General features: G+C 36.6%; 1 protein-coding gene across 2 annotated transcripts in view; it reads left to right on the forward strand.

The window, feature by feature from the left end:
• The window catches only part of PTPRO (protein tyrosine phosphatase receptor type O), a 230,956-nt gene that overhangs the window by 147,911 nt on the left and 57,605 nt on the right, over window positions 1–25,440 (forward strand). For both annotated transcript variants that reach the window (XM_029205425.1, XM_029205426.1), the window contains exons 8-12: window positions 9,342–9,462; window positions 9,801–9,994; window positions 10,937–11,048; window positions 14,629–14,780; window positions 15,923–16,043. In XM_029205425.1, the coding sequence (XP_029061258.1) occupies window positions 9,342–9,462; window positions 9,801–9,994; window positions 10,937–11,048; window positions 14,629–14,780; window positions 15,923–16,043 (700 nt within the window). The remainder of the gene's footprint in view (window positions 1–9,341; window positions 9,463–9,800; window positions 9,995–10,936; window positions 11,049–14,628; window positions 14,781–15,922; window positions 16,044–25,440) is intronic.

The following is a 25,440-nucleotide window of genomic DNA, read 5'->3' on the forward strand; positions in this document are numbered from 1 at the left end:
TGTAGGTACATTGGTACCCCTTAATTTGAATTTGTCCTCATTATATATATGTTCTTCCTGTCTGGTTTCTGTTTTGTGTGTGAGTTTATAAGCAAATGTTCGTGGAGAAGGGAGTTTTGTGATGTAACCCTTCTAACAACCATTGTAGTGCTATTCATTAATAAACCTATGTTGATATGTTAAACATAAAGCCAGTGCTCAATGTTGTATATGAAGGACCCAGTCAATTCTTTGAAGTAAGTGTGCTTCTGGCATTTTCTCCAAAGTCTCACACACAGTCGTGAATTTCAGAATTAAGAAGCACCATGTAATATATGGATGTACATTTATTTTTATATGTGATCTGCTTGGTCCATAAAAGTTTGGTGACGATTTATAGGAATGTATAATAACTAAGTGACTAAATCAGAAAGAAAGACCAATCAATCTATTAGCTTTACGAAAGAGGAAATGATAGAGCTAAGAGGCCGATTATTTAAAAGACCTGCCCAAAGTCACACAACTGATTAGCATCAGAGCTGAGACCCCAGCTCAAGTGATCTGACTTCCAGGCGAGTGTTGTTTCTGGCGGATTGCAGGTGATATACTAGGGGAAGGTCACCCTCACCGCTCATCTTGATAGAGTCAAGAGTACTGACTAAAAGCATAGACTCTAGAATTAAACAGACTTGGGTTTCAGACCTGATTTTAACAGCTTCCAGCTCTGAGTCCCTTTCTTTATAAATCTTAGCGTCTTAATCTGTAATGTAAGGAGAAGCATATCCTACCTCATAGAGTTGTAACAAAGATAAAAGGACTTGATGCTTAATGCAATGTCTGGAACATAGTAATGCGCACCAGATCGTTAACTTTTATTATTATGCAAACCTAACTGAATACTTTTTGTATCAAGGCAAGAAGATATAGAGGTTCTAGAGGTTCTCTGTAGAAAGCAGAGTAACTGTAATAAATGTACAGAAAGGGCTAATGGAAAGAGGATCACCTAATATAGAAATAAGACCATTTCAGACTGAAAGGAACTCTCACCATCATCTAGTTTAACCTCGTTATTTAAGAGTCTATCAAATATTTCCTATGTTCTGTGGTACATCTTTCCTTCTATTTCTTCAGCTGAGGAGGGATAGGACTGGTGCCTAGCTGGAGGTATATTAGGCTGAACCGAATTCTCTGGAATGGAGACTAAGCCAGTCAGAAATGAGAGAGAGAAAATATTGGATTGCAAAGATGGGGTGAAAATTAGGGGAGGAGTGTGGAGTAATCTTCTAGAGAATAAAGCACATGTTATTTAGTAAGTAGCATGCAGGAGCATTTCCCCTTCCCACCTCCAGTCCACCTCTAAATAAGTCCAGGATAAATGAAAAGGTATGAGGAATAGAAGTGATATAGGTAGCTCAGCAAATATTCAAAACTTAGGGGGAAATTAGTTTATAATTTGTCACCAAGGTCATTTGCCTTCTCATGATTTTAGTAGTGTAATATATATACACATTGTTCGTTCTTATTTTTTTTAAAGGCAGTGTAATTTTCCTAAGATGAACTTATTATGAGAGTATATTTAAGTGGTTATGATTCCAGGAAGTCATTTGAATAATTAAAATCAACAACTGCCTAAAATATTATCAAACCAAAGAAACTTTAACCTCACCCTGAAACAATCTACACTCTGTGTTATTCTAAATATTCTAAATGAGTGATTAATGAGCAAGGTTCGATTTGCAGGTATGTTCACATGTCTACAATGTTTGTGAAGTTTAAAAGAAAAGTTTGGAGTAATGTCGATAATATAATACCTATATGGTTCAATATCATATTATTTGTGTATATATGTATCAAGGAGGGCCTAGAAGATTGCCTGCCAAAAAGTGGGAAATGGTGAGAGGAGGACAGAAAGACTTCCAATTGACTTCATTTGCTCTTCTATGGTGTGAGCAATTTTTACAATGATGATTATTAGTTTTATTACTTAAAAATACATTCTAAAGAGATAAAACAGTACTGCTGGCTCTGCAAAACATGTGTTCTTATGCGTAGTTTGTCTCTTCAGCAAGTGCTCTATTAGAGGAGATGTCAAACTCTGTTTAGATGGCTTCCAGGAGAATCAAAATTCTAAAACATGGGCAAGAAATACTGACATGAGTGTAAATAGGAAAGAAAAGGTGGAAATGCTCATTTATTAACTCAGTTTAATCTTATTTTGATCAAGTTATTGGAAAAGAAACTTTGGTGTGCTGTTTCCTTACTTACATGTAGAACAAGTTGTACCAGTTCAAATTATACAATTTCTATTGTGTAGAATCATTGTTTAGTATTGAAAAAGTTTAACATTTATATCATATAACCATAACTATGTTTATTCTTACACTCATGATGAGACACAAAAAACTTACAGCATAGGTAAGTTGTCAACAATATTCTTCTTCATTGATTCATGCTCCTTTCTGTAGCAATTTTACAATTTTAGGTACTCTAGATGCCAAAAAGTTAATGAGTAGTAAGAGTTAACTTTATTGATACTCTAGTTTAAGGATCCTAACACTCTACTAGGTATGTTACCTATAGTTTATCAATGAGGAAGTCAAGGTAAGAATTATAAAGAGATTAAAAATTACAAATAAATTCCCATGCTTACAAGGTGTGGAGTCAGGATTTGATCTCAGGCAGTCTAATAGAGAGCCTGTGTTGGTTCCACTAAGCAAAACTGTCTAAAATATCAGAGGCACTAACGGGCAAAGCAGCACATTTCTTAACCTATTAGTTAAACATCAATTCTTATGCATGCCAACATTCAATATTAATAAATACATTTTACTCATCTGTCTGTTCACACTACTTTTCTCTATATGGTATTTTTTCCATAGCTAGAAGATTTTTTTAAAAGGAACAGTAGAAGAGCTCATCTAAATGAGAGATGTTCTCTACAACATTATTTTATTGGGTCACAGTAGACTTGCAAAGTGCTAACTGCTATTACCTTTTTTTATTGAAGTATAATAAATTCACAATATTATATTACTTTCAGCTATATAGCATAGTGATTCAATATTTTTTAACATTTTTGTTGGGGTATAATTGCTTTACAATGATGTGTTAGTTTCTGCTTTATAACAAAGTGAATCAGCTATACATATATATATATATATATATATATATATATATATATATGCCCATATCTCCTCCCTCTTGTGTCTCCCTCCCACCCTCCCTATCCCACCCCTCTAGGTGGTCACACAGTACCGAGCTGATCTCCCTGTGCTATGCAGCTGCTTCCCACTAGCTATCTGTTTTATATTCAGTAGTATATATAAGTCCATGCCACTCTCTCACTTTTCCCAGTTTACACTTCCCACTCCCCATGTCCTCAAGTCCATTCTCTATGTCTGTGTCTTTATTCCTGTCCTGCCCCTAGGTTCTTCAGAACAATTTTTTTTTAAGATTCCATATATATGTGTTAGCGTAGGGTATTTGTTTTTCTCTTTCTGACTTACTTCACTCTGTATGACAGACTCTAGGTCCACCCACCTCACTACAAATAACTCGATTTCGTTTCTTTTTATGGCTGAGTAATATTCCATTGTATATATGTGCCACATCTTCTTTATCCATTCATCTATTGATGGACACTTAGGTTGCTCCCATGTCCTGGCTATTTTAAATAGAGCTGCAATGAACATTGTGATACGTGACTCTTTTTGAATTATGGTTTTCTCAGGATATATGCCCAGTAGTGGGATTGCGGGGTCATATGGTAGTTCTATTTTTAGTTTTTTGAGGAACCTCCATACTGTTCCCCATAGAGGCTGTACCAATTTACATTCCCACCAACAGTGCAAGAGGGTTCCCTTTTCTCCATGCCCTCTCCAGCATTTATTGTTTGTAGATTTTTTGATGATGTTCATTATGACCAGTGTGAGGTGATACCTCATTGTAGTTTTGATATGCATTTCTCTAATGATTAGTGATGTTGAGCATCCTTTCATGTGTTTGGCAATCTGTATGTCTTCTTTGGAGAAATGTCTATTTAGATCTCCTGCCCATTTTTTGATTGGGTTGTTTGTTTTTGTGATATTGAGCTGCTTGTAAATTTTGGAGATTAATCCTTTGTCAGTTGCTTTGTTTGCAAATATTTTCTCCCAATCTGAGGGTTGTCTTTTCGTCTTTTTTATGGTTTCCTTTGCTGTGGAAAAGCTTTTAAGTTTCATTAGATCCCATTTGTTTATTTCCATTTGTCTAGGAGGTGGGTCAAAAAGGATCATGCTGTGATTTATGTCATAGAGTGTTCTGCCTATGCTTTCCTCTAAGAGTTTTATAGTGTCTGGCCTTACATTTAGGCCTTTAATCCATTTGGAGTTTATTTTTGTGTATGGTGTTAGGGAGTGTTTAATTTCCTTCTTTTATTCCAGTTTTCCCAGTACCACTTATTGAAGAGGCTGTCTTTTCTCCATTGTATACTCTTGCTTCCTTTATCAAAGACAAGGTGACCATATGTGCATGGGTTTATCTCTGGGCTTTCTATCCTGTTCCATTGATCTATATTTCTGTTTTTGTGCCAGTACCATACTGTCATGATTATTGTAGCTTTGTAGTATAGTCTGAAGTCAGGGAGTCTGATTCCTCCAGCTCCATTTTTCTTTCTCAAGATTGTTTTGGCTATTAGGGGTCTTTTGTGTTTCCATACAAATTGTGCAATTTTTTGTTCCAGTTCTGTGAAAAATGCCATTGGTCGTTTGATAAGGATTGCATTGAATCTGTAGATTGCTTTAGGTAGTACAGTTATTTTCACAATGTTGATTCTTCCAATCCAAGAACATAGTATATCTCTCCATTTGTTTGTATCATCTTTAATTTCTTTCATCAGTGTCTTATAGTTTTCTGCATACAGGTCTTTTGTCTCCTTAGGTAGGTTTATTCCTAAGTATTTTATTCTTTTGGTTGCAATGGTAAATGGGAATGCTTCCTTAATTTCTCTTTCAGATTTTTCATCATTAGTGTATAGGAATGCAAGAGATTTCTGTGCATTAATTTTGTATCCTGCTACTCTGCCAAATTCATTGATTAGACCTAGTAGTTTTCTGGTAGCATCTTTAGGATTCTCTATGTATAGTATAATGTCATCTGCAAACAGTGACAGTTTTATTTCTACTTTTCCAATTTGGATTCCTTTATTTCTTTTTCTTCTTTGATTGCTGTGGCTAAAACTTCCTAAACTATGTTGAATAATAGTGGTGAGAGTGGGCAACCTTGTCTTGTTCCTGATCTTAGTGGAAATGGTTTCAGTTTTTCACCACTGAGGACGATGTTGGCTGTGGGTTTGTCATATATGGTCTTTATTATGTTGAGATAGGTTCCACCTATGCCTACTTTCTGGAGAGTTTTTATCATAAATGGGTGTTGAAATTTGACAAAAGCTTCTTCTACATCTATTGAGATTATCATATGGTTTTATCCTTCAATTTGTTAATATGGTGTATCACATTGATTGATTTGTGTTTATTGAAGAATCCTTGCATTCCTGGGATAAACTCCACTTGAACATGGTGTATGATCTGTTTAATGGGCTGTTGGATTCTATTTACTAGTATTTTGTTCAGGAATTTTGCATCTATGTTCATCAGAGATATTGGCCTGTAGTTTTCTTTTTTGTGACATCTTTGTCTGGTTTTGGTATCAGGGTGATGGTGGCCTCGTAGCATGAGTTTGGGAGTGTTTCTCCCTCTGCTATATTTTGGAAGAGCTTGAGAAGGATAGGTGTTAGCTCTTCTCTAAATGTTTGATAGAATCCCCTGTGAAGCCATCTGGTCCTGGGATTTTGTTTGTTGGAAGATTTTTAATCACAGTTTCAATTTCAGTGCTTGTGATTTGTCTGTTTATATTTTCTATTTCTTCCTGGTTCAGTCTCGGAAGGTTGTGCTTTTCTAAGAATTTGTCCATTTCTTCCAGGTTGTCCATTTTATTGGCATATAGTAACTTGTAGTAATCTCTCATGATCCTTTGTATTTCTGCAGTGTCAGTTGTTACTTCTCCTTTTTCATTTCTAATTCTGTTCATTTGAGTCTTCTTCCTTTTTTCTGGATGAGTCTGGCTAATGGTTTATCAATTTTGCTTATCCTCTCAAAGAACCAGCTTTTAGTTTTATTGATCTTTGCTATTGTTTCTTTCATTTCCTTTACATTTATTTCTGACCTGATCTTTATGATTTCTTTCCTTCTGCTAACTTTGGAGTTTTTTTTTTGTTCTTCTTTCTCTAATTGCTTTATGTATAAGTTTAGGTTGTTTATTTGAGTTGTTTCTTGAGGTATGATTGTATTGCTATATACTTCCCTCTTAGAACTGCTTTTGCTGCTTCCCATAGGTTTTGGGTCATTGTCATCTGTTTCTAGGTATTTTTTTATTTCTTCAGTGACCTGTTGGTTAGTTAGTAGTGTATTGTTTAGCCTCCATGTTTGTATTTTTTACAGTTTGTTTCCTGTAACACAACCATAGTGTTGTGGTCAGAAAAGATACTTGATACGATTTCAATTTTCTTAAATTTACCAAGGCTTGATTTGTGACCCAAGATATGGCCTATCTAGGAGAATGTTCCATGAGCACTTGACAAGAAAGTGTATTCTGTTGTTTTTGGATGGAATGTCCTATAAATATCAATTAAGTCCACCTTGTTTAATGTGTCATTTAAAGGTTGTGTTTCCTTATTTACTTTCATTTTGGATGATCTGTCCATTGGTGGAAGTGGGGTGTTAAAAGCCCCTACTATGATTGTCTTACTGTCAATTGCCAATATTATGGCTGTTAGCATTTGCCTTATGTATTGGGGTGTTCCTGTGTTGGGTGCATAAATATTTACAATTGTTATATCTTCTTCTTGGATTTATCCCACGATCATTATGTGGTGTCCTTCTTTGTCTCTTGTAATAGCCTTTATTTTAAAGTCTATTTTGTCTGATATGAGAATTGCCACTCCAGCTTTCTTTTGATTTCCATTTGCACGGAATATCTTTTTCCATCCCCTTACTTTCAGTCTGTATATGTCCCTAGGTCTGAAGAGGGTCTCTTGTAGACAGCGTATGTACAGGTCTTGCTTTTGTATCCATTCATCCAGTCTATGTCTTTTGGTTGGAGCTTTTAATCCATTTACATTTAAGGTAATTATCGATATGTGTGTTCCTATTACTATTTTCTTAATTGTTTTGTTTGTTATTGTAGGTCTTTTTCTTCTCTTGTGTTTCCTGCCTAGAGAAGTTCCTTTAGCATTTGTTGTAAAGCTGGTTTGGTGGTGCTGAATTCTCTTAACTTTTGTATATTTGTAAAGATTTTTAATTTCTCTGTCAAATCTGAATGAGATCCTTGCTGGGTAGAGTGATCTTGGTTGTAGGTTTTTCTCTTTCATCACTTTACATATGTCCTGCGACTCCCTTCTGGCTTGCAGAGTTTCTGCTGAAAAATCAGTTGTTAACCTTATGGGGATTCCCTTGTATGTTATTTGTTGCTTTTCCCTTGCTGCTTTCAATATTTTTTCTTTGTTTTTAATTTTTGATAGTTTGATTCATATGTGTCTCAGTGTTTCTCTTTGGGTTTATCCTGTATGGTACTCTCTGTGCTTCCTGGACTTGAGTGACTATTTCCTTTCCCATATTAGGGAAGTTTTCCACTATAATCTATTCAAATATTTTCTCAGACCCTTTCTTTCTCTCTTCCTCTGGGACCCCTATAATTTGAATGTTGTTGCATTTAAGGTTGTCCAGAGGTCTCTCTGACTGTCCTCAATTCTTTTCATTCTTTTTTCTTTCTTCTGCTCCCTGGCAGTTATTTCCACCATTTTTTCTTCCAGCTCACTTATCCGTTCTTCTGCCTCAGTTATTCTGTTATTGATTCCTTCTAGAGTATTTTTAATATCAGTAATTTTGTCGTTCATCACTGTTTATTTGCTCTTTAGTTCTTCTAGATCCTTTTTAAATGTTTCTTGTATTTTCTCCGTTCTGTTTCTGAGATTTTGGATCATCTTTACTATCGTTACTCTGAATTCTTTTTCAGGTAGCTTACCTATTTCATCTTCTTTTTTTGGTTTGTTGTTGTTTTTTCTTTTTTGGTCTTGTAGGTTTTTACCTTGATCCTTTGTCTATAACAAATTTTTTTGTTGTTTCTTTTCTTTTTTTCTTCTTTTTTTTTTTTTTTTTTTTGATGTGTGGTGCTGTATTCCTGTCTTACTGGTTGTTTGGCCTGAGACGTCCAGCACTGGAGTTTGCAGGCAGCTGGATAGAGCTGGGTCTTGGTGCTGAGATGAGGACCTCCGGGAGGTCTCACTCCAATTGATATTCCCTGGGCTCTGAGGTTCTCCTTTTGGTCCAGCAGTTTGGACTCAGAGCTCCCACCACAGGAACTTGGGTCCAACCTCCGGCCTGGGAACCAAGATCCTGCAAGCCGGTTGCTGGGCGTTCCTCCTGTCCCCTTAGGTGTCCATGGTCCCCCACTGATGCCTGCTAAGTGCCCTAGTTGTGAGGATACATGAATTCCACATCCTCCTAGTATGCCATCTTGACTCCCGGAATTAGCTTTTCTTTATAATGTTTGGTGGAATTCCCCTGTGAAACCATCCAGTCCTGGGCTTTTGTTTGCTAGGAGTTTTGTTGTTTTTTTTTTTAAATTACAAATTCAATTTCACTACTAGTAACCAGTCTGTTCAGATTATCTGTTTCTTCCTGATTCATTCTTGGCAGGTTGTCACAGTAGCCTTGCAAAGTGCTTACTGCTGTATCTTGCTGCTTGGCCTGTATCATGGAGTAGAGGACACAATGCTAGGCTTCCAGTCCCAACACTGATCTAGATATGTGATCTTGGCTATTCTCTAGCTTCACTTTCTTGATCTGTTAAATGAGAGATTTGGACTAGATAATCTCTGAGGTAATTTCCATCACTATAATTAAATATTATATGCTTCTAAGTGATGAGAGACTAAAGACATTCCTGCACTGATCTTTGCATATAATCAGCTGACACTACAATTTAGGATGTCAGACTATCCTTATGGTATTCCTGATTTGATTATGGTTAGAGGCTGATGTGTTTCTAGTGTACGTAGTTACAATTGACATTGATGGGTATAAAGCAGTTCACGGGGCTTATTAAATCTAGCCTTAGAATTTGAATGTTCTGGGTTTCCTCCAGTGCTCATATAAACTATATATCATCCTAATTTTGAAATTTGACCTTCCTCAGCATAAGTAAAGGCTTCTGGATTTCAGAGGCATTTGTGATTTCACAAAGTGTCCCTGAAAACGATGTTAGCCTCTGTGCCACATTCTGAAAGCCCAGCTCTAAATAAATCTTATTGGGTGTTTGGTTTGAAGGTGAACTCAAGCAAATCTATTATTGAAAATCTGGTTCCTGGTGCCCAGTACCAGGTTGTGATGTACCTAAGAAAAGGCCCTTTGATTGGACCACCTTCAGACCCTGTGACATTTGCTATTGGTAAGTTGCCAGCCACAAGAATAATAATACCTTTATCAGAGTACTATTTAGAGGGGTGCAATTTCTAAGCTCAAGTCATTATCATCATTTATGGGAGGTCCATACTTGTTCACCCAATAGTCAACCTTCAGAGTAATTAATGATTACAATTGTATACCTGGAAGCCATCCTTAGCATCCATTACTTGGGAAAAAGAAAATCTCAGGCAAATATTTTTAGTGTTTAATGATTGTATCAGAAGAGTGAAAAACCTAGTTATTAGGTAGCAGTGTGAAGCTATTGCTAAGATATTAAACATTCCTTCTTGACTTTCTTTTTTCACTCCCCTCCCTTCTTAGTTCCAACTGGAATAAAGGATTTAATGCTCTATCCCTTGGGTCCTACAGCAGTGGTTTTGAGCTGGACCAGACCTTATTTAGGAGTGTTCAGAAAATATGTGGTTGAAATGTTTTATTTCAACCCTACAACAATGACATCAGAATGGACAACTTACTATGAAATAGCAGCGACTGTCTCCTTGACTGCATCCGTGGTAATCTTTCCTTAACCAGCTGTCACATTTTCCTGTGTCAACAGACATGCTTTCATGTACCAAATGTGTCTGAAAAAATTATTATGTGTTATGTAAATTAGACCGTTTTGTAAATACACGCAGGTAGCTTGCTACTTTCAAGGTTTGGGGTTGTTTTTGCTTTTAATTTTTTTGTTGCTTTTTGAGAAAGAGAATTGTGTGAAACTAGCTTTCACTCTTAATTGAGTGTATTTGCTAATTCACATTTTAGTAGACCTACCAAGTGCTTATTGTTTCTCTCTGCTCCTAAGGAAGAAAACACAGGAGATTTCCTCTAGTCATTCAATAATTAGTTGACACTGCTTAACTCTAATGATGGCTCTTCTTGACATTGAAAAATCAGTTAAATACCAATAATGTCAGGCCCTTAGAGGATGTTCTTCAAGAGAGCAGGAAAAGATTGCTCTTTCTGAGACTAGAATAATTTTAAAAGTGCAGGTTAGCTACAGGTCACATACAAATTACACAATTGCCCTCTACCCAGTTGACAACCCTGGTGATTGCCACCCAATATGGATGCATCTTTATGGTCCATACTGGGAGAATATAAAGTTGTGAAAGGTTATTTGCCTTAGAAATCGGAGGACATGTACATACAGTGACGTACAAATAAATACTAATTCTCTTGTGTAATATAACTTAGGAAACTGCAAAAGGAAACCAATACTGAACGTATTTGACTCTATATCTTTTGATCACTTTTTAAAATATATTATATTGTGGTGCATCATTTTATTTACACGTCGTCTCATTCCAAAAAGAATATTTTTAATGGGAAATGGGAAATACAAAAAGGCAAAAGGAAATTAAAAATTACTTTTTTCATAGCCTGAGAGAAGTACATAACTGTATTCCGAAAATATGATTTTCCCTCTTAGTCTTTTGTCTTCTTGCTTTTTTCAGAGGATAGCTCATCTGTTGCCAGCATGGTACTACAACTTTCGAGTTACCATGGTAACATGGGGAGACCCGGAACTGAGCTGCTGTGACAGTTCCACCATAAGCTTCATAACAGGTGAGTGTGGGGGAAATGGTCCCATGAGGAGAGATCACTATTTTGAGGAAGTTCTGAGGGGGCCCATCTCCAGAAATTGCCAGTCATTCACCCAGGACCGACTGAGTATCAATTTCACAGAAGATGATATACTTGATTCTGAAAATTTATTATTTGTTTAAATAATAGCCTTTAAAAATTAAAATATAATTTGTATCCTGAGTTACTGTCCTTAATTTCTTTTTATCCTGAGTCACTGCCCTGGATTTATGCACCCCTGTTCAGAATTGATTAGAATTGAGATGTAGCAGTCAGAGCTTTCAGCTTTACACCACACTCAAATGATTTTATCCATTTTGATAATTGTATTTGGTAGAGTACCTCCATTTCCTTATTAATTAAGCCATTTTCAAAGTCACAGGCTGACTGCAGTACTGTCCACTGCAGGAATTAAAACAGACCTGGAGACACATAAACTTGGGTGTGTGAGTCAAACGTTTGCCACCTTCCACCTGTAAACTCCAGCAAGTTAATTATTCTAAACCTCAGTTTTTTTCAGGTGAAAAATAGGGATGATAATAGTATCTATAATCTGCTATTATTATCTATTGTTACTTCCCAATTAAAAAAGCTGCTTAGCAAAATACAGGGCACAAAGTTTAAGTACTCAAAAAACTGTTAGTGTTGGATCCTCAGAACCTAAAATTATGTAGATAACTATCATATGGCAGAGATAGCAGAGGTGGGCAGAGGTAGCAACAAGAAGAGGAAATTCATCCAAGAAACAGTAACCCTTATTGTCTGAACTAAGATTTTTTCAAGAACTTTTGATGGGACTGCAAAGCCATAATTAAAGTTATACTGAGAAAAGAAAAGAGAAAGATATTGTTTAGGTGAAGAATAATTTTGTCAAAATAATTTACTCACTGGACTTCTAGCTTTACCCTGTTGAGATTTATCCATTAAAAAAACAATGGAAAGAAGTTAATCATGTGAATTCTTACACAATCAACTTACATAGTTCATGACTGTTGTTTACTGGCCAATGTCAAGAGCTTCCTTTGTTCCAGATGTTAATAATAATATTAAAGTAGAGAAGTGAAAGACTACCATAAAAAGAGAAAATACCAATTATTTGACAAGCCCTGTGTTAGCCTTTTTGACTATATTCATAATCACATACTTAATTATAATTAAACTTCATTGTATCAGTAATTTATACACTTAACTTTATTGAGATTAACACTCTGAGAATGCTCTTTCCTTCTCAGACAGAGCAGCTGTCTGGAAAAAGCCCAGACGTCACATCTGATCACTTGATTGAGCAGCCTTGACCCTGCTAATTTCCAGCTGTAGAACTTTGAGCAAATTATCTTAATGATCCTGGACTTGTATTTTCTCACTGGTAAAACTCAAAATATTGCCTAACAACTGGCTAATGAAACAAAGCTAAGCGTAGGGAACTTGCTGTAGTGAGCCAGGACACTTTCTGGACAGAGTGTTCGTGGTGTCTCCCAAGGGGGACATCAGAAATGAAATATTAATAGGATTTGGAGTTCTGGACTCAAATGGTTTAGGTGTGCCTTTCTAAGTTGGGAACTACCTGGGAATGGGCAAAGGTCATGAGATAAGAGTTAGGTGGACAAAGCAAGTCTGGATATGTAAACTATGGTTAATAAGCAAGCTACTTGCCTAGGTGAGCAGTCTATTGTCTCCAATAAATTGATCTTTGGGAATTTCTTATTTTTTCCTGGGACCAACCACTAAGTCATGCTGACACTGGGAATCCACAGTGTTATCTAAGCATATTGACACAGATGGTCTCAATTCTCACATCTATAAAATGGGCATAATAATACCTCATAGGGTAGTGTGAGAATTAAATTATATAATCTAAATCATTATTAAAATACATATGGTAGCTGAGTTTTATTTTTATACCTGTATCTAAAACTAGTTGAAATTTTAGCTTTTGGTCAGGGGGGGCTTTCTTCCCTCATTTCAATTTTAAAGCAAATAAAGACCTCATACTTTACTTTCGTATGTTTTCCAATTGTAATCCGAATTGCCAAATTGTGTGGGAATAGGAATAAAATACTTGAATAAGGTGCGATTTATTAGAACCTCAAGTCTATTATCTTTGTTAGGCAGTTTGTCTGCAAGTCAAGTTCCTAATTATGCTGGTGTACCAAATAATGTTTAATAAACAAATAGTGACATCTGGTGGCCTTTCAGCAATATGCTGGATTTGAAATCAACAACTGGAATATAAAAATGTGAAGACTTCAAACCTGTGAGCGAGAGATATATACTTCTGGCTTTGCAATTTTAAATATGTTCACTCAAATTAGAACTTGAGAAAATATCCTTTGAAGAAATATACATATAGGTTCTTGTATATAGTGAATTATGTAAAAATATGTTATGAGGCTATAAAGAAACCAGGGTTATTTTCCTTTATTTGAATTTTCTGCAATATGATATGGGTTTGTGCTACTTATTATAGACATTGTTGATATTTCAAGATTTTATTGTCAAACATATAGAAATGCTACTCATACTTAGCATGAAACAGAAATATGTTTTTTACTATTACACATCTCTTTAGTGAATAATTGTATCTGAAAGCATAGATAGTTATGAATGTTTGTTATACGTATTAGTGCATGTTAAAGAAAATAAGTCTTTTTGATTTGTTGAAATTCTCCTCCAAACATTGGTTGGTTTGGGACTGCATCTTGGAATAGGACACTTGACTATCTTCAAACCAACATCACATGGAATTTAAATTCAACTGTGTATTTGTTAAAATCTTCAGAATTATCAGTTACTTTAAAAAATAATTAAAGTGTGCTTTCAAAGCTTATGTATTATAAAGCTTGTGATGAACTCTCCTCCCCATCAGAATTTTTTTAAATTTAAACGTGTAAAGTTATAAAATAAATTCATAAACTCAGTGTCAGGGAGAATTTAGCTTTTTAAAGTTAAAAATCTTTTCCTTCCCTCCCTTAATACTTGCTTCAGCAACTTTTATATAGAGCCTACCTTCCGCGAAGCACTGCGCTAGACACTGTCAATGCCATTGTCTTGTTATCTTATGGACATAATATTTATTTTTCTGTTCCTCTACTCATTGATCCTACTGTTCTTTATTCCCGTAAACTTCTTTGCTGCCACAATAAAAAAGATTTATGTTTACAGGACCCGAGTTTCTAGTACTGCTTGGAAAATAAGTTCACCAGTGCCTAATAATATTAATTTATTGATCCAACAATAAATTAACCCCAAATTTGACCCAAACATGTGAACATTTTTGGAATCTTGTAAATGAAATTTATATAAAAAAACTTGCTCTCCTCAGGTATAGGTCTGGCTGTCTTGGGTCTGAGCCATACAAGGTAGTGTCTCACAAAACAAGTGCCCACCTCATACCACCAAACTTCACTATATTATCGACAGGTCCAAGAGTCCTTAGGACCATCATGAGGTGTGAATTTTAATTCTCTAAATTAACTATATATGGGATTTCATGCTCTGTTGATAAGTACTTTAATTATTCATAGTCTCTTATACTAAAGTGTAGTTCTTTCCTCCCTCATAGCCCCAGTTGCTCCAGAAATCACTTCTGTGGAATATTTCAACAGTCTGTTATATATCAGTTGGACATACGGGGATGACACTACTGACCTCTCGCATTCTAGAATGCTCCACTGGATGGTTGTTGCAGAAGGAAAGAAGAAAATTAAAAAGAGTGTATGTATCTTTGATTCCCAGTATTGGGCATCTGTTGAAAACCATGAAGCAAACATTTATTGAGACATCAAAAAAATATTTGTATGCCAAGTGGCACTGTTTTTGGTTCTGGAGACAGGATAGTGAACAAAAATTAAATTCCTTCTTTCACAGAGCTTAGCTTTTAATCTTTAGTAGTGAGTAGTAATCATTGTATCTATTGATTATTGACTTCACCTGTGTTTAAAGTTATGACTGAGCTTTTTCTTCAGGATACTAAACATTTTCAAGAAAACCATAGTTATTTCATTATTTTCTCCATATATCCCCAACACCTAAATATACGGATGTGTTGAAAATACAAATTTCTTTTCTCCTGGTTTATTAAGCTTTTTGTTATAGTAGTTAGGGTACCAACTAAATGACTGTAATAATATTTTTTTTAAGGCTGTGGATTAAAGAATATCAACACCTATGTCTCTCTCATGGTACCCAGCACTAACAGGGCACCTCTGCTGTGAGGGATCATCCAGGGGTCCAGATTCTTTCTATTTTGCTGCTGCATCTGCCACTATGTGTAGTCCTCATCTTTACGGCCATATTCCAGCCCACAGGAAGGGGGAAAGAGAGGACACAAAGGCCCAGCGCATACAGGGTGTGAACAAAACTACAAGTTGCCCATGGTACCTCCTCTTACCCATGGTTGGAATGGGGTCACATGGTCTGCACTGGCTATAGAAGAAACTGGGAAATATAGTCTTAAGTTAAGAAAGCAGGTGTCCATAGACATGGTTAGGTTTCTTTTGAGCTTCTCAGCTAAGGCTGAACAATGTTCCTATTAGTAAAACCAAGCAATTGCTTTTTCTAAAATTTGCTGTGAATATGAGGGGGAAAAATCAGAGTAATACCCATTCCAAACAAAGGAATTAATCACAAAAATGCCCCTTTAGGTATTGTGCCTATTTAAGGCTACCTTGCATTTGGCTCAGCTGAGAAATTTATATCATGCTTAGAGGAAATAATATATTCGTAAGGCTTAGTCAACTGTAGATGGCAGCACAGAACAAAGAGGGAACATCTGTGACAGCCCTGTAGTTGTTTGGAATGGTATTCTAGTTCAAGGCCATTAGAAGCTTAAACCCTCCATTCTGACGATCTTGCAGGTAACACGCAATGTCATGACCACAATTCTCAGCCTGCCTCCGGGAGATATCTACAATATCTCCGTAACTGCTTGCACTGAAAGAGGAAGCAATACCTCCATGCTCCACCTCGTCAAGCTAGGTAAGAAAAGTACACAGGTGGGTGTGTGAAAATAATCATGCTGGGAGAACTAGTGTGTGTATCTCTTGGTTTAACATGGTCTTCACAACTCAGTGAAATAGAAAAAAAAATGGTTTGCTGTCTTTTATAAGTACAAAAGAGACATAATACTATCAAAAGAGTACATTCAACTTACAAATTTCTGTGAGTGCAGTGTTTACTGTGCTGGAGACAAGAGTGTTCATCACTCATAGTAAGGCTAGAGCAACCAACGAGTCTTAGAATTTTAGAGATGGATGGACCTTAGAGATTACCTAGTGCCGTGTTCTCAACCCTATCAGACACCATTCCCCTTTTATATAAATATTATGCAATGCCCTCATTAATATCTTAAATTGAAATTCATAGATAAAATAATCCACATGTTGATTTTTTAAACTTGATATAAATCCTAACTCTAATCCAAAATCAAAATAAAAGAAAAATAATTTATAAAAAATAATATGGATTCCCTATGTATATGTTCAGGTACAGCTTTTAGCTATTCTAAAAGTCATAATGGGACTACCTGATGACTACATACAATGAAAACGAATAAATGTGAGTTTGCAAGAAGTAACAGGATCAGTAGTTCTTCCATACAGGAAGTATAAAAATAAAGAAATGAATAAATCTATATTAATTAATTTATTATTATTAATTAGAAATAAATTATTTAAATAATTAAAAATAAAGCATATAAAAGTACAGGTGGACCCTAGAATAAAACCTAGAGTTAGGATAAGTAATAAGAGACTAGACAAATTTGCCTGTGATGAAAGAAAGAGGGAAATAACCTTAGTTAAAATAGAGATGACATGCTGAGAAAAATAATAAGCCGTGGAGGAGGGAAAATGAAGAAGCTATGATATTATTGCAAATGAGCTGGAACTTATTGCGTAGTGTTGAAATAATTATTTATAGTATGAAAAACAACTTGGAAGTGACACTATATGACACAAAACACATCTTCTACATTCAACAATCTACCATGTATTAAAGTAAATATTTAGTTTCTGGTACTTAAAGGGACCTCAGAAGTAATATCCTATAATCAGCCATAGGCAAAAGAGGACAGATGGGCAAAAAGTTGGGTGGTAGACCTCTTGGGGCAGTATCAGTTTGAGAATGATAACCCCAAAATAAATGCAGTTCAATATGTAATTTTCACAGCAGAGATCTCATCATTTTTATAGTTGAAAATTTTAAATATATACATAACTAGACATCATGAAATCATTTCATGATCCATACAAATATTGAATCATTATGTTGTACACCTGAAACTAATACAATGTTGTGTGTCTATTATAATTCAATAAAAAATAAATGTATATGGCAATAAAAATAAATTCAAAACATTTAGTTCAACTTACTGACATCACCGTTTCAGATATCTGCTAATTTATATTCTGTGTCTGTCTGTAAAAGTTTCAAATCGTTTCTGTTATTACACATGTTCATATGTGCAGCTATAAGTAAAGAACAATCCAGGGTGTTTTATTAGCAGCTTAAATACCAGGAGCAGCAGCGCTGACAGTGATGTACCTTTAGAAAACTCTTGGAAAATCCAGAACCAAACAAAACAATCTTTTCTTAGTTTATCCACTAGTTGCATTTCTCTATAATTCAATGCATAAGACACAAAGTCTTAAATCTTTTTTGTCTCTTATTTGGCACAGTAAAAACTAAACTCTTGCACTGAAATCCTTTAGAATTAATTTGGTAATTGAAAATGCATGATGTACTAAGTAGACGCTATGGGCAGAAAAAGTGAATTATTGAGTAGGTTTTTTTAATAACATTTTAAAAAAAATTTTATTGGAGTATAGTTTATTTACAATGTTGTTTTAGTTTCAGGTGTACAGCAAAGTGATTCGGTTATACGTATACATATATTCATTCCTTTTCAGATTCTTTTCCCATATAGGTTATTACAGAATATTTAGTAGAGTTCCCTGTGCTATACAGTAGGTCCTTGTTGGTTATCTATTTTATATATAGTAGCGTGTGTATGCTAATTCCAAGCTCCTAATTTATCCCTCCCCCCTCCATGTTTCCCTCTGGTAACCATAAGTTTGTTTTCAAAATCTGTGAGTCTGTTTCTGTTTTGTAAATAAGTTCATTTATATCATGTTTTTAAATTAGATTCCACATATAAGTGATATCATATGATATTTGTCTTTCTCTGTCTGACTTATTTCTCTTACTATGATAATCTCTAGATCCATCCATGTTATTGCAAAGACATTATTTTGTTTGACATTACAGCTGAGTAATATTCCATTGTATATATGTACCACACCTTCTTTATCCATTCCTCTGTCAATGGACATTTAGGTTGCTTCCATGTCTTGGCCATTGTAAACAGTGCTGCAATGAACATTGGGGTGCATGTATCTTTTTGAATTATGGTTTTCTCTGATATATACCCAGGAGTGGAATTGCTGGATCACATGGTAGCTCTATTTTAGTTTTTTAAGGAACCTCCATACTGTTCTCCATATTGGCTACACCAATTTACATTCCCACCAACAGTGTAGGAGGGTTTCTTTTTCTCCACACCCTCTCCAGTATTTATTGTTTGTAGAATTTTTGATGATGGCCATTCTGACCGGTGTGAGGTGATACCTCATTGTAGTTTTGATTTGCGTTTTTCTGATAATTAGTGATGTTGAGCATCTTTTCATGTGCTTTTTGGCCATCTGTATGTCTTCTTTAGAGAAGTGTCTGTTTAGATCTTCTGCCCATTTTTGGATTGGGTTGTTTGTTTTTTTGATATTGAGCTGCATGAGCTGTTTGTATATTTTGGAGATTAATCCCTGTGGGTCACTTCATTTGCAAATATTTTCCCTCATTCTGTGGGTTGTCTTTCCATTTTGTTTATGGTTTCCTTTACTGTGCAAAAGCTTTTAAGTTTAATTAGATCCCATTTGTTTATTTTTGTTTTGTTTTTTTTAAATTACTCTAGGAGGTGGACTAAAAAAAGATATTGCTGTGATTTATGTGAAAGAGTGTTCTGCCTATGTTTTCCTCTAAGAGTTTTATAGTGTCCAGCCTTACATTTAGGTCTTTGATCCATTTTGAGTTTATTTTTGTGTATGGTGTTGAATAGTTTTTAAATAACATCTTAATTCCATTTGTGTCCTTCTTCATGGCAACTTTCTTCAAAATTATCTTACTTAACCTTAAATTTTTTTCCAATATTAATTGCATGATAAAGTACTTGTACTTATATGTATAGTGGATTTATTCTGATGCAAAGTTATAAATTCATGTGGAACGTGGGACATGGGACAATTTTTCTCTTTGGAACTTTCTTGATTATTGGGACATCTAGTATTTCTGAGCCCTGCCCACAGAAGTATGGTTAACTTCCTCCATTGTGACTACTAAAAACATTTCTGCAAATTTCCAAGCACCCTCAAGGGGGCGGTACTACCCCTGTTGAGAATCATGAGTAGAGTTCTTTCATGCACTGCACACAATCTGCTTTTCCCTAGTAGTCTATACTTGAATTCCAGGAATGTGGAGATCACCAGCTTCCAACATTGCACGATCTATTTATTAAGACAAAAAAATCACCTGATTCCAACCATTAACTCTGATTTTGTTCTCTGTATGAATGTTAGTTCAAAACTTGTTTCCAGGTAACTGGAATTACTTGAAGTTCATGCCTGTGTTCCCCAAGACTTTCTTTTCCCAAGCTTTATTAGCAGAAGCAACCATAAGTGTTTCTCGGGTTTCTAGATGCTTTCTCCAACTTATTTGATTTGTTGGTCTCCCTTAAAGTACAAGTTCAGAAGTGGTCTTACCAAAGTAGCATTCAGTGGCCTATTGTGTGTTTTGCTGTCATTTTTATGTGACATTATGGATGATCCGTGAAGCCTCAGGAATATGAGTTAAAGTCATGAACTGGGACAATTACACTCAAACAAATAGGAATGTGAGTAAAAAACCGTCATAATTTCCCAAACTTATCATGAGGTTTTTGAGTCCCCGTGTCTCCCCATTAACAGACAGGACTGCCTAAACCAGTTTAGGAAGTCCCTTTGAGAGCTTCCCTGGTGGTGCAGTGGTTAAGAGTCTGCCTACCAATGCAGGGGACACAGGTTCGGGCCCTGGTCCGGGAAGATCCCACATGCCACAGAGCAACAAAGCCCATGCACCACAACTACTGAGCCTACACTCTAGAGCCCGTGAGCCACAACTACTGAGCCCACAGGTTGCATGCCTAGAGCCTGTGCTCTGCAACAAGAGAAGCCACCGCAATGAGAAGCCTGTGCACTGCAACGAAGAGTAGCCCTGCTCGCCATAACTAGAGAAAGCCTGCACGCAGCAACGGAGACCCAGCGCAGCCCATAAAAGAAATAAAATAAAAACTTTTTTTAAAGTTCCTTTGAACTTTTCAAATAGGGAAGACACGTTCCCGCAGCAATTATTTCTAGTGAATCATTACCCTTAGAATTGATAAGCTTTTCCATGTTGGTATCTTAATATCAGACAGAATATTACCTCTATCCTGTTCCTCTCTGAAAGCAAGACAATCTTTATATAATGTGCCTGTCCTTAGCCCTTTTTTCTCCCCTGAAAATGAAATAACCCTACTTTTTATCCATTTGTCTAAAGGTCTATTTTCCATTCTACTAATGGCATTATTGTGTTTTATAAGCTCTTTCAATTTTCTGTAACACACACTACCTTGTCTGCTGTAGACGCTTCATAGATATTTGTTGAATGGAATTGAAACTATAGACCTCGAAGCTGAAATTAGTATTACAGTTAATATTTAACCAAAACAAGTTTCAGCTTTCAGAGAAGTGAAACATCTTGCTTTAGTAATAACTGAACTGCAATTTTTTTCACAAAACATTCATTCTTGCCATTTTTATGTTTCTATACAGCATTCAGTTAGTATACATAAAAGTCAAATTAATTCTACTTTACAGAAAAATACAGCTCTGGCACCCAGATTTTCAGTGCTTGTTTAAATCAGAATGCCATCTTTAACCTAGGAGCAACACTGTTGAACCAACCCTGAGTTTAATTTCTCTGTATAGAGATCTCTTTGGAATGGCTCTACTTGCTGTCATGGAGGACAGGATCTACATCTGGAGAAAGAAACCAGAAATCCAGAACAACATAAATTAATCCAAGATGGCATGTACAAGGGTAGAAAGCTCTCAAAAGAGCTGCCAAAATTTTTCAATTATTATGTCATCAACAGACATCCAGAGAAGATATGTGCCATTAGTGGTGCCGTTTGCAAGGCTTTGAGCCAGTCATCCCATTAAGAATCTTAGTTTCATGGTACTATGGTGGTGCGTGATGACAGCTCACTTTGGCAGTTAATGCAAATGTCAATCAAATCTGCACTAAGACTTGTCATTTTACAAGAGCTCGTTGGTCTGCATACAACTGCGGCTTCAACGAGCAACCAGTTGTAACTTCTAGTCTTGGTGAATCTACCTGGAACTCTGGAGAAACTTTAGGAGGATTTGATAAGCTTGCGTCGTACAATCAGTTTTCCAACCTAAAAAGAAAAAAAAAGGCTGGGGTGGGGGAGGAAGAAGTGAGGAAAAGAAACAAGAATGAGAAAGAAATAAGAATGAGATTCATAAAATAGATCTATGGTAATAGAATATCCATTCATTAATTTATTTAACAAATATATGCTGAGAAACTTCTAAGCACTGCTCAGATGCCAGACTTCTTATCGTAATAAACCCAAAAAGTTACGTTCATTTTCTGTTCACAAGGAGCTTACGATCTAGTGAAGGGAGAGATGGTCATAAGTGCTTTACAGAGCATTAAAATAGGGTAGTGTGATGCAGATGGCTTTGGAGTAAAAGCTTTCTCTGAGGAAGCAACGAGAAGAGATCTGAATAACAAGGATCATCCATGAAAAGGTTGAGGAAGAGCACGTAGGCAGAAAGAACAGGAGAAGTCAGATTATATGGGACTTGCGAGACATGGAGTTGAGATTTTATTTTGAAATTGCACATTTGAAGCCATTTAGAGAATTTAACATAAATAATCTGACCTATATTTAAAATAAGCCTTCCAGTTGCTCAAGGGAGAAAGGATTTGGGGGTCAACAATAAAGGTAGGGAGACCAATTAAGGGATTATTTGTCATTAGCCTTAAAAACAGCATTCTAATTAAAATAAGTGCTGTGGGAAATGATGGTAACTTTGACTGAAATGGTAATAATGGAGATGGAGAAAACTGGGCAGAATCTTCAGGAGCTGTTTTGGAGGTTGTGTGCCCAGAATTTTCTGATGGGGTGAAACCCCAAATGAGAGAAAGAGAAATTAAGAATGTCTCCTAGGCTTTGCTCTCGAGCAACTAGCGTGGTGGGTGGTACAATTTACTGAGATTGAAAGGACTAGAAAAACTAGAAGAGGAGGAAACTGGAGGAAAGCTGAGAGTCAAGGATTCTTCCTCAGACATAAAAAATCAAAAGGACATCCAAGTGCAGTTTTCAAGTAAAGAGACTGTTGATATATGTGTCTGGAGATCAGGGGAGAATTCTAGGGTGGAAACATAAATTTGGGGGTGTCTGGATAAGATCATCAAGTACTAAGTAGAAACAGAGTAGAGGAGCCCTGGGTCTAGCCAAGAAGAACCACTCTCTAGCATTTAGAGACTGAGCAGAGGGAGAGCAGTTAGCAAGAGAGACATGGAAGGAACAGCCAATAAAGTCAGAGAAAGGCGAAAAACAGAATGTGTACACCACTATTGTCAAAGGTCTGCTTTATCCTGACCACCAACCTGCTCAGGCAGGCTCAAGATAAGGACTCAGGTAACTTTAGTTCTGGGAGAGATTTGGAGATAATTTAGTGCGATGTCCTCATTTGGGCAAGTTGAAACCTAGAGAAATCTGTTGAGCCTGGATCTAGAAACAGTACTTTTTAATCCATCTGCTGGCTTATGTCTTCCTGGATTTGGGGTGTATTTTTTTTTCTAAAAACTTCATTTTTCTACGAACGCATTTAACAGAGCAGGAAGGAGCCTCACACCCATTCCTGTGGCTTTCTGTTCCTGTTTGGGAATTTGAGCATTGTGAAATTGGCTTGATTTCCTTAATCTCCGCCATGAAAGTTTTTATATAGATATGAGAAATCTTTAAAACATAATTTGACGATAGATACAGATGTTAGGAATTGGGGGGATATCAGAATCTGCTCTCTTCTCTCACTCTCTCTCTCTCATGCACACTCACACATCAAATTTTAGTAGCTTACAAATAATTATATCCATTTTGATGAAATGTAATTTCTGACTATATAAAAGCCCAGCCATTACAAGGTACCGCCCGCCCTTCCTGGTCTCTCTGTCAGTTGAGAAAATTTGTTTAATTCTTATGTTGAAGTCATTGAGTGTACAATTTTGGGAAATAGTTACTTGGATATATGCACTTCTCATTTTTGGAACGAATTGAGTTAAGTGTTGTGAGTCATGGCAAACTGAAGTCTAAAGTTCCTCTCCCTAGCCACCCATCCCTTTCCTTGAATCCTCTCCCGGTAAGTGACTAACTTGTTATTCCCCTTACCCACCACCAAAACACACAAACAAAAATGAGTTCAATAAGAAGGTGAATAAATTTGTGTCAATGTAGCACAGAGAGAGGAAAGGAAGATGAACGAATGAATGGATTGAAGAGAGGGAGGAAATGATAAAGGAAAGAAAGTGTGTATATCCTTTATTTATATATATTTATATTTAACATAATTTATATATATATAAACACACTTTACGCAGATATTCTATTAATTTGGGTAATAATATGACTGTGATGGCTGGCAAAAATTTACCAAGTACAGCATATATATACCACCAGTCAATTAGAAAGAAGATAATAAAATAAGCAAGGTACTATAGTTTTTAAAAATTCACTTATCCTATCAGTCAACAAATCTTTATTTAACATTTATTATGTGCTTCCCACTAATCTAGGTGCTAAGGATACAGAAATGAACAAAGCTGACAGAAATTTCTATCCTCCTTCTAGTGGAGAAAAAGAGACAAGCATAAATATAAGGATGCCAAATGGTGATAAGTGTTATGGAGAAAAATGAAGCAGGAAGAGTTCTGTGGTGCAGGTGGGGATGCAGTTTTTGTAGGGATGGGGATAGAGGAAGCTGCACTGTGAAGGTGCTATTTCAGCCAAATCCTGAGGGAGCTGCAGATGCCGAGCAGGCAGCTGGGAGGAGAGTCTGTAGGCAGAAGGAACCACAGATGCAAAGTTCAAGAAGCAGCGCTGCGCTTGGAAAGTTCAAGGAAAAGTTGAGAAGGCAGTGTCACTGACGTGGAATAGAGACAAAGAGTAACTTAGAAGGCAGAAAGGTAGCAAGGGAACAAATCGTGCAGGATTTAACCAGAGGGAGATGACATTCCCCTGGGTGGTTCAAGCAGAGGAGTAACGTGACCTGACCAGTTCCAGGGATCACATGGGTGAGGGTAAAAGCAGGAGACCAGTTAGATAAGATGACCTTTCATCCCAGTTGCTTCAGATACCAGATATCTGTTATGGATCAGGTAAAAGCTAGTCATCTTCTTTAGCAATGCCTTTCCTCCCAAAAGGATTCCAACTGGACACTTTTGATAACTTACGTGATCACCCTCCTCCTTAGGGTTAGGAGGCTGTAGCGTCTATCCAGATACAAGCTTATACTTGCTTCCACCAGCATGATGAAAAGTGATCAGATTCAAAATTTATTTGAAGGTGGGGCTGAGAGAATCTACTGATAGATTTAGGTGTTGTCTGTGAATGAATGAAAGAGGTCTAGGGAAATGACAAGTTCTGGGGTCTGAGAAATTGGAAGGACAAACGTGCAATTTATTGAGTTGAGGAAGATTATGGGAGAGGCAGGTTTGGGGGGAAAGGTCAGAAGTTCGGTTTGGGATGTGTCAACATTTGAAGGTGCCTATTAAACAATAAAGAACAGTTACTGAGTAGGCAGTTGGAGAAAGGAGCTTGGGTTCTGGGGATTTCAGCACTGGAAATATAAATATGAGGGTAGACAGAAAACAGACTTGATGAGGTTATCAGGGAACAAGTAATGAAAAAAGAATGCTACCCAAGAACTAAGCCCTAGGCACCCCAACTTTTAAAAGTGGAAGTGGTGAGGGAAAACCAGCAAAGGAGCCTGAGAAAAAGTGGTCAGTAAAGTAAGAAGAAGCACATACAATGTGATGTCCTAGGGCTTCCCTGGTTGCGCAGTGGTTGAGAGTCCGCCTGCCAATGCAGGGGACGCGGGTTTGTGCCCCGCTCCGGGAGGATCCCACATGCCGCGGAGCGGCTGGGCCCGTGAGCCAATGGCCGCTGGGCCTGTGCGTCCGGAGCCTGTGCGCCGCAACGGGAGAGGCCACAACA

This window comes from Monodon monoceros, unplaced genomic scaffold (genome assembly GCF_005190385.1).
Source record: "Monodon monoceros isolate NGI ecotype Baffin Bay Population unplaced genomic scaffold, NGI_Narwhal_1 Super_Scaffold_6, whole genome shotgun sequence".
Classification (NCBI taxonomy): Eukaryota; Metazoa; Chordata; class Mammalia; order Artiodactyla; family Monodontidae; genus Monodon; species Monodon monoceros.